Consider the following 10,024-nt stretch of genomic DNA (forward strand, 5'->3'; position numbering starts at 1 on the left):
ATTTCCTAATCAAATGATCTAGCTTCTTTTTTTTGCAATCATCCTCTCCCTTCCCAGGAAAATGAAAATTATTTATGACTTTAATTTAGTTTTCTTTTTACGATATACCCTCTGCAAACATATTCATCCATCAGTAGTCGTCAGCTGTAAAAAAAAAAGAAAAAAAAGTAAGTCAGGTATATTCCCTTCCATATAGTTCAGTTTCCATCTCAGCATAGGCTTTAAAATGAACATTTGTTCATTTTTCCCTTTTCTTATTGCAGTGACAATGGATGGCTACATTGCCGCCATTGACTTTTGTTTGACCAAGCATTTTTTTACTGCCCAATGTGTCATTCACAATCCTATCCTATACACCTCTAAGAAATAATTGTCAAAAAAAAACAAAAAAAAAAACGCCAAGTGTGTCTTAAGCCTAATAAGCCGTCTGACTAAACAAAGAATATAAAGACAATAAAGTGTAATAAAGTTGAGGTAAATATAGATTTGAAATGTTGGAATATTACTTGAAATAGAATTCTGTACGTGGTTAAAGATAATCTAGATAATTGTACCCTATTTTTCCTCAGGAGTACCTTATTTTACCCATTTTTCTCACTCAGTTTTTATTTAACGGTCATTTTACAACTGTAGGTTCAAACATTCTACCCCCCCCCCCCTGGATACAGGTTTGCATAGACATTTCCGGGTATATATTTGAACATTTGAGGGTTGGGGCAAATCTCTTTTCTGACAAAAATGAATGTTACATTAAGATACAGGGTGACATTCTGCTTCTGAAAGCTATCTTCATATTATGTTAATTAGAGAATTTACTTTCTATTTATTAGGAGGAAATCTTAAACAAGATTATCAAAATTTTTCTATCTAATAGAAGTATATTGGACTCCTTAAGGGGTACTGAGATGCAACTGTCACAGCAATAACCATTGTATTTGGAAACATATTTGAATAGTAAATCAAATGGTGTAGTAGCCAACTCTTCTGTAAATATAGTATAGTACTTATTTTTAAGTTGTTATACTATAAATTTTCATTAGCAGTTTATTCACATTCATTAAAAGAATTCTTGGTAAACTTGTAATTAACAACACAAATTAGCTAGTATAAATGAGAATACATCATTTGATGCCCTTTTTTATACATTTTCATAACTTAATAATTGCTTTTAGGGTAATTTACATGGTAATGCCTTAAGAAGCTAAAAGGTCTCAAAACAGCCTATAGTAACTAAAAGTTTAAAACCTGTTTCTAAAAAACTGCCTAGTGAGAACAAAATAGGCATTTTTAGCTGATTCAGGCATAGTAATCATTGTTTTCCTCAGTCTTAACAACATAATGTTATTTTGAAGGAAAAATTGCGGGAATTCAAAATAGCATTTACAAAAATAAAACCACAGATAATAATAATGTCCATACCTGAATAAGTTACAGGTAAAATTCTAGTTTAGCTACTTTTTTCTGCCTTGGAAATGGGTTAGGATAGGAAAATGAAACTTTCAGAGAAGAATCCAGGGCCAAAAATACACTCTGGGAAGGAATTGTCAAGCTTTTAAATTGACCCTCGTCTTGTTTCTAAGATGTTGCATGCTCATATTTTTAATGGTTTTTGTTTATGTACTTTACTTATACTGAAATTTTACAACATTATCGTAACAATTTATGCATTTGTTTATTCTCTATAAGTGTTGGAAAATATTTGATTTGCACATTTTTGGTCTTGTTTTACTCTATGCAAATCCTGTTTTACTGAAAAAAAAAAACAGTTTGCAGCGGAGATTCTAATGAGCTGCTTTGTCTTAAGCGGCGTTCACAAGCGTGTCTAGCTAGAATCCCATGTCTAGACAAGTGTCTAGCCAGAATTCAATGTCTAGGCAACGACCGTTCACAAGTAAAATTCGGCGCTTAGCTAGACACGCTAGACAAGGTGCTTGGCTAGAGATTGAGTTCTAGACTCTAGAGCTCAATGTCTAGGATTTTTAATTACAGCCAATCAGAATGCGTCAAGTTCCACTATTTTCATCATTTATGTTTACATTTTTAAACTGAAATTCAATGTTTGTTTTCTCATTAATAGTTTTTTTCATTTTAGGCAAATATGCAACACCAGGCATAATAGTGAAGCATACTAAGGCAATTGTTCCGCTTATCTCATCCATTATCTTGTGACAGTAAAAATAGGGATTATGACAGTAAAAATTTAAAAGTTTCATTAAATGTGGATGAGTTTTATCTTAAAACTGCTTTTTCAACGTAAAACTTTGTTTTTGACAAGATCTCTCAATAAATTTCACTAAACCATGAAAGCTGCCGAGTAACATGGTTACCGGGGTACCACCCCTTTCCCCCGTGTGCACACCTACTTTACGGTTTGTAGAGGTTTCAGTTCCTTGAATAGATTCTTTGCTGTTTTTCCACCCAATGCCATATACCTCTCACCCTCCCCCCACCCCCTCCCCGATATTTTAAGCCAGTCGGTAAAACAATGGCGCAAAGCAGTTCTATTTCACTATCTCAAATCTTGTTTTCTTTGGTAAACGAGATGATAAATATAAATGACGGAAAATCAATGGAAGAAGATCAGTCTCAATTGGTGAAAAAAAATTAAGTAATTTTAATAGCAGTATCACCCAAATCAGTCCATAAAAATGACTAGCCAGTCAGTAAAATCCATCGCTATTCCTCCTCCCAAAAAACATCTGACACCTCTGATCATAAAAATTGAAAAAGCTTCACAGTTTCTTCTTCAAAGAAGGGGTCCGAGAAAGGAGGATACATTATCAGGGACCATATGCTCAGAGGAAAATATATACCATAAACACGTTTTTCGTTCCTTAGCCCCCATTGTCTGAACATTGCCAACAACATATCTTTTTTTCTTTTTTTTATTGTGTTTCCTCTCAGTAATGTATTCTGAAAGTTTGACCTTTGAAACAAGATTCAGGAACTGTTTTCAACGTAATTATTTCAGGGTGATTCTAGGCGGAAGAAAAAGCCTACACATATATGTGAAACCCCTACCCTCCCAAGTTAATTTTCTCTTAGTCTAGACACCCGCACCCAGGATTTTTTTTTTTATGACAAATTTTGTATTAATTTTTTTTAAACCCTCTGGGAGCATCTAGACACTGCAAGCATTTTCTCTATATTCATCAGCAACTACAAAATCAAATTCCATGAAAGAAAGAATCGCGTCAAGTTTCATAAAGACTGAGACCAAGTGTGTCAAAATACCTGTTTATACTATATTTGACAAAAAAAACTAGCCTAATGCAAAATAAAAAAAGGACGGAAAGACTTTTGCATTCTTTCTGTTTGAAAGTATACCTTGTTCTTTTAATGTGAAAGAGCCAACCAGACCATGAGACGAGTTGCAGGAACTGCTCTGAGGAGTGGCAAAGTCATAGGATGATTGAGAAAAATTTGAATATTTCATGGCTTCACCATTCTTAATTTGGAAAGGATCTGCGATTTCTGAAATATAATATGATTGAATGACACAAAAAACACTTGATCAGCTGATCAGAGTTGATCAGAAGAACAGAAATAACTGTTATAAATTTCGATGGTAAGTATAAGCAAAAAAAAAAGAAGAAAAGTATTGCAATTGATTGGTACCTGCACTACGCATTTCATTGGTCAGCATACAGAAAAGTTCGTTATATTCATGAAAAATGTAGGTTGAATGATAAGTTAGTTCAAATGAAGTAATCAGAGTTAGGATAGAAAGAAGCGTTTTTTCTTTAGCTTTAAATCTATGTCATTCTCAATACGTTTATAAAATTCAGACGCTTAAAAAAAAAAACTCTGGCAAACATCAAAGCCCTGAGAAGGAGAAATCTTTGAAAGGGCTAAATTTTTTTCATATTTACATTAACACTGCAATTTTTAGAAAAGAAACATTGCAATAATCAGCTTTATATTTTCATTTTTAACTTAGATAAATCCGAAATTATTGAGACTTTAAGAAATAAATATTACTTTATGTATATTAAACTGTCAACAAATATTCATTTTTTTTTTCAGTAAAGTACAAATCATTTGCAATTTTTGAGAAGACATGGGGGTTGTCAACCCTACTCATGATAGTTTCTGCTCGTTTTGAATTTGACTGTGTTGTTTATTGTAATTTCTGTTGGTTTTTTATTTTTATTTATTTATTGATGGTGATTTTTGGTAGTTTTACGCTTGGAAGATTATTTAACTTTATTTCTGTTCGTTTTTGGTCCAAAGGAGCTCTTTACTTTTCATTGACAAACTTATCTATAAGAATACATAATTTGGCTTGCTATTTGCATGTTGGAGAAAAGTTTTCAACAATTTTGTAACAACAAACACCCTTTTGAAAACCTGGACATAAATGATATTGTTTACTTTAGCCTTATACCTCCTCAAGTTGACCTGAAAAATAAAACTTAATACCATTCCCAAAATATTGTTTCTATGCTCTTTGACAGGCTGGATGCACTTACGTTTTTTTGATTAAATGAAATTGCAAGAGCAGATGTAATAATAGTAGTGGCATGAAAGTTTCAACTTAAGACCCTCAATCATTCTTGGGATATTGCTGAGACATTTTATTGGCAACCACCATACACACAGTGCCTTTTGACTTAGTTTTAAAGCAACATTTAGTTTTAGCCCAAAATGGAATAAATGCATAGCTATAGGGGGTTGTCATAGCCAATATACCTAGAGACTTAGTTACTTGACCACTCAACTATGCTGAACAAACAGGTCATCTCAAAATTTTGTTTGGATGTTTTTGGAAAATAAAAACATTTAAACTATTTTATATCCAAAAAAAATAGGCAGCTACTCCCACCAATGAAAAGAACAATCCCATCAAGTTTCATATGGACAGAGACAAAGTGTGTCAAAATCTATGTTTACGCTTCAGTTTATTAAAAAAAAACGATGTGTAGGCTAAAATAAACAAAACGAGGCTTTTGCACTCTTCCTTTTTGAAAGCATACCTTCTTCCTTTAATATAAAAGAGCCAAGCAGAACCCGGGAAATGCTGCAACAATTGTTCATTGGAGCGTCCAAACCATAGGATGAATGAACAATATTTGGAACTTCCAAGGGTTCATCAGTATCAATTTGCAAATGATCCATCATTTCTGAAATATACAAGATGATGCATAAAACGCAACAAAGGACATGAAAGAAAAAACTATATTAGCAAAGAGTAGAGGCAACATGAAGTCAATAATAACTGACACGTCAAAAATACTTCAAAAAAGCTATCAATCTAAACAGAGAAAGGGCATCAGTAATTTCTTATCATTAGCGCCATCCCTAGAAGACATCAAAGAGGACCAGAGGACATCCAAAAAACATTCAAATCTCTGTGAGTCTTACAAGGGTTGTCATCCAGTCAAAATGAGAATCGCTAAACCATTGGAAAAAAAATGAACAAATTTAAAATGTGACTGCCTTTTTCTCGAAAATGGTAAACAAAAAAAAAGACTTAGTTTTGTCACCACCCGAAGGCCTTATTATATTACCTTTAGACTATTTTGAGCAAAATGGTTATCTAAAAATTTGTATCAGATGCATGAAGGAGGGGGGGGGGTAGTTTCAATCCAGTCACTTTTGAGTCTGAAAAAGTGAACTGGAACTTCGGATTTTCAATTGAATGAGCTCCCACCGAAATTTATACAATCATTCCTTCCTTAAAACTTTGTATGTTAATAAGGGGCAACTATTATAACTTATAGCCCTTAACCCTAAGGTTTATGAGGGTTGAACCCCCCCCCCCCCAATACATAACTACTGAACTTTTCAAAATGTTGAAGCAAATGGCTATCTCAAAATTTGATAGGATTTGTTTGGGAAATGAAGGGTATGGGGAACTGATTACCCTCCAATCACTTTTGACTCTTAAAAATGAGCACCGGAACGTTCAATTTCCAGCCAAATGAGAATCTTTCGAACTTTCTACGAGAATATCTTCTATAGGAAGTGCACTGGTAAAAAAAAAAAAAATAAAAAACATTATGCCGACTGCACTGCCTATGCTTTAAAAACTTTGAAGAATATAAGATAATTGAAAGCTAATCAAAAGAACAGAAATAATTATCCTAAATGTAGATGTTAAGTCTAGGCAAAAGAAAATAAAACAGACAAAAATATGCACATTTCTCCTCCCCAGCTCATTTTCTCTAAGTCTAAAATACATTCTAGTGAACTTACACCCAAAATCGTATTTTCCTGCTTTTTTTAACAACAGATCTTGCAATAATTACAAATTGCAGTTGGTTGGTACCTCCGCTAAGCGTACCATTGGTAAATATGCAGAGAAGTTTGAGTTAAAATTATCAAAAATGTAGGTTGGAATGACACGTTTGTTCAAATACTAAGTAAGTTAGGACAAAAAGAAGCGTTTTTCTTTAGTTTTAAAACTATTCAGTTCTCAATACGATATGTAAAATCATACTGCCAAAGAAAAACTAAGGACCACATGAGGTGGTCCAAAGCAATTTTTGTCCCCATCCATAAGAAAGGTGAACAATCATAAGGGGAAAACTACCAACCTCTGTGCCTGACATTACTAGTCAGTAAACTTTTTGAAGGATGCATAAGAGACAGGATAATCAACCACATATTACAGAGCAATATGATAAATCCTGATCATTATGGATTCCTACCAAACAAAAGCTGTACATTACAATTATTAGAAACGTTCAATGATTGGACACATACAATTTGATGTCAAAAAAGCATTCGAAAATGCATTACATGCAAATCTAATGGATGAACTCCAACAGTACAATTGTCCAAGATAAATGCTATCTTAGATAGAATCATTCCTCAGAAAAGAAGCTTAAAAAGTTAGAGGGGGTGATAGCATATCTGATCAAAAAAAGTGACCAGCAGGGTGGTGGTTACTCCTCTTCTCTTCATACTCTTCATCAACAAAATCAACAGAAATATCATCAGCACTACCAAAATATATGCAGACGACACAAAAAGATAATAATATCTGAAGATGTAACAACACTATAAAAATATATTGACACTTTAACTTAGAACCTCCAAAGCCTTGGTCTCAGCTTCAATGCATCATAAACCAAGGTCCTGTTGATAGGGAAGAAAAATACTGTTTCTGTGCCCCAATTAACAATAAACATCAAAGAGGGCAGCAGAATACCACTGGCAATTGCTGACTCTGAAAGAGATCTTGTCATTATTGTTGATTTGCAGCTGAAATTTCATGGACACATCCAGAAAACTTTTTCCCAGGTATCACAGCTAATCAGGCTGATCAGACAAAGTTTCAAGCACTCGGATAACCATACTTTTGTAAAACTCTACAAGGGGATTGTCAGACCTGCAATAGAGTATGGGAGCGTGATTTGGGGACCTCACTATAAAAGTGACTCAGCCAACCTGGAAAGCGTCCAATGACATGCCACCAAACCTCTTCCTGGCCTAACAGACTTAAGCAATCAACCACGGCTATTCAAACTGAACATACCCACCCTGAAATATAGACAAATGAAAGGATACCAGATACAGCTGTACAAAGTAAAGCACAACCTGGAAAAACTGTGTTTCCAGAAGTATTTTCACCCTTCAAAAATAAAAACCACAAGAGGATACCATGAAAAAATATGGTACTTGTCTAAAATATAAAACACACTTGAGAACTCGTACTGCAAATACCTGGTTTTTCATGCTATCTATACCAGACAATAACCTTTGGCTTGTTGAGAAACCACATTATAGCTTTTTTTTTCTTTAACTATTTAGTTGGTATTTTGGTTAGGTTAAGTTATTTTAGGTTTTGTGCTCTGAGCAGCCCCCCTTCCATAATTCTTTGTGGTAGTTTTCATAATTTTGTTACTAAAGCATTATATTTTCATCATCTTTTGTTTTACTTTATTAGCATTTACCAAATTTCACTTCTTGAGCTTCTTTTATATAACAGACAAGTACCAAAAATATCCAAACCTATAACAGTAGATAGATCAAAGGCCAATTTTTGGAGTGTCCAAGGAGATGCTGACTGGAACTCACTCCCAGAAATAGTTGTGAAATCAGAAACCTTAAACAGTTTCAAAAATGTCCTGGATCAATCTTAATTTGGAGCAAATCCCCGACACTTCTGATAAATAGGCTTGTATTTGCTTAGGGTCAAAGGCAGGGGCTAATTTGGGCCCAATCCCCTGACACTTCAAACTTCTTTGATTCACTGGAAACTCCAAAATCAAATTATCTAGCATTGTTTTACAATCATCCTCTCCCTTCCCAGGAAGAAAAAAATCATTTATCACTTTCAATCTAGTTTCATTTTTATGATAAACCCTCTGCATACACACTCATTAATCAGTAGTCATCAGCTGTAAAAAAAAAACGAAGAAAAAAAAAAACAGTAAGTCAAGTGTACCCCCTTCCATATAGTTCTGTTTCCATCTCAGCATATGCTTTAAAATAATAATTTTTCATTTTGCCCTTTGTTTATTATAGTGACAATGGATGGCTGCATTGCTGCCATTGACTTTTGTTTTACCAAGTACTTTACTGCCCAATGTGTCATTCGCAATCCTATCCAACACACTTCTAAGAACCACTTGGTAAAAAAAAAAAAAAAAAAACACCAAGTGTGTCTTGGGCCTAAAAGGCCATCTGACTTAACAAGGCCTATCAGGACAATAAAGTGTAATACAGTAAATGATAGTTTTGAGATGTTGGAATATAACTTGAAACAAAATTCTGTATGAGGTTAAAGATAGTGTTGTACCTGGTAAAATTGATCATGGTGTTATTGGACATTTTACATATTTTACCATAAATTTCCAAACCCCTGTAAAATTGGTATTTTACCTATTTCACGTAATTTACTATTTTACCAGTATTTTACATATTTTACTGGTATGTTACATATTTTAAGAGGGCTTGCAGTTTTGACAGCACAAAAGCCAAAGAGACTGGCAGTAACAGGTTTGGATATGACTTTGTTTTGTGTATAGCTGTATTACCCAGTTCAAAAGGCTGTCTGTCTGCATTCAGTCTCTTTTTATCAGAGTAACAGTGTATTACAGTACAAGTAATTATAATTTAAAATGGTGAACTATTAGAAGAAATAAAATTTTACTAGTTCTGTGAGCTGTTAAAGACAGAAAGGGCTACAAGCAGGATTGACATATAACAAATGAGAAAAAATAATAATAAAGTTGAATACCCCAGAAAAGCCAGGGTAATATCAGCCAGTGGACAGAAAAGAAGAAAAATGACAAAAGCATATATCTTGTCATGGAATTCCGCCCATCCATCTTCAGTGCTCAAAAAAAGAAGGGAAACTAACCTTTTGAAGTAACTCTTAACAGAGCAGAAGAAAGACTAGACCAAGCAAGAATATACAAAAGACTATTTACCAATTAGATTGGGCAAGAATTTTCTGCTTAGTGATTGGGTTAGCTGGTCTACTGACCTAATATTCATTAAAAGTGTGGTCAGATGATCTTAATTTAAACTGAAGAAAAAAGGTTATTTCAATCCTTTGATTTTAAATTATTGTAAATTGGGCTTATAGGAATACCTCTAGTATCTCTATTTAAAGCAAGGTATTTATGGATTTTTTTTGTATTTTCAATTGCCTTCCTAAAAGAATGTGGTAAGAAAATTTGCTTCAGATATTAAAGTTGCCTCATCAAAAAGAACTGGATTGTCAACAATATAGAGTCCCAAATCAGAATCATAATTCTTATTTTAAATTTCACATCCCAGAGAAATCTTGCTTGCATCCTGTTGTTCCCCTAGGAGCCGACATTTGACCTTCCTCTGGAAAATCCCCCCCCATTTCCCCCATGGATAATTCCAGATTTTCTTTAGAAGGGGAATCAAAATTTCTACTCTCCTGTTCAAGTCAAAGGCAACTGTTTAGCATTGCTTATAGTAACAACCAATAAGGGTTCAAAGTATTAGTATTTGTTCATTTATTTTTCCCAGATGCACTTCATGTGGAGGGGGTGTTTGAATAAATTTTGGAAGGGGCCCAATCAATTAGAAATTAAAA

General features: G+C 33.8%; 1 protein-coding gene across 1 annotated transcript in view; it reads right to left on the reverse strand.

Annotated features, from left to right (window-relative positions):
- The window catches only part of LOC148947867 (uncharacterized), a 54,442-nt gene extending 44,925 nt beyond the window's left edge, over nucleotides 1-9,517 (reverse strand). The window contains exons 1-3 of the mRNA XM_089095516.1: nucleotides 9,384-9,517; nucleotides 4,977-5,123; nucleotides 3,328-3,474 (exon numbers count right to left, since the gene is read on the reverse strand). Of these exons, the coding sequence (XP_088951642.1) occupies nucleotides 3,328-3,474; nucleotides 4,977-5,123; nucleotides 9,384-9,450 (361 nt within the window). The 5' untranslated portion in view covers nucleotides 9,451-9,517. The remainder of the gene's footprint in view (nucleotides 1-3,327; nucleotides 3,475-4,976; nucleotides 5,124-9,383) is intronic.
- Nucleotides 9,518-10,024: the final 507 nt, after the last annotated feature.

The sequence above is a fragment of the Artemia sp. Qi Xiang Cuo genome, chromosome 10 (genome assembly GCF_049724085.1).
Source record: "Artemia sp. Qi Xiang Cuo chromosome 10, ASM4972408v1, whole genome shotgun sequence".
Lineage (NCBI taxonomy): Eukaryota > Metazoa > Arthropoda > Branchiopoda > Anostraca > Artemiidae > Artemia > Artemia sp. Qi Xiang Cuo.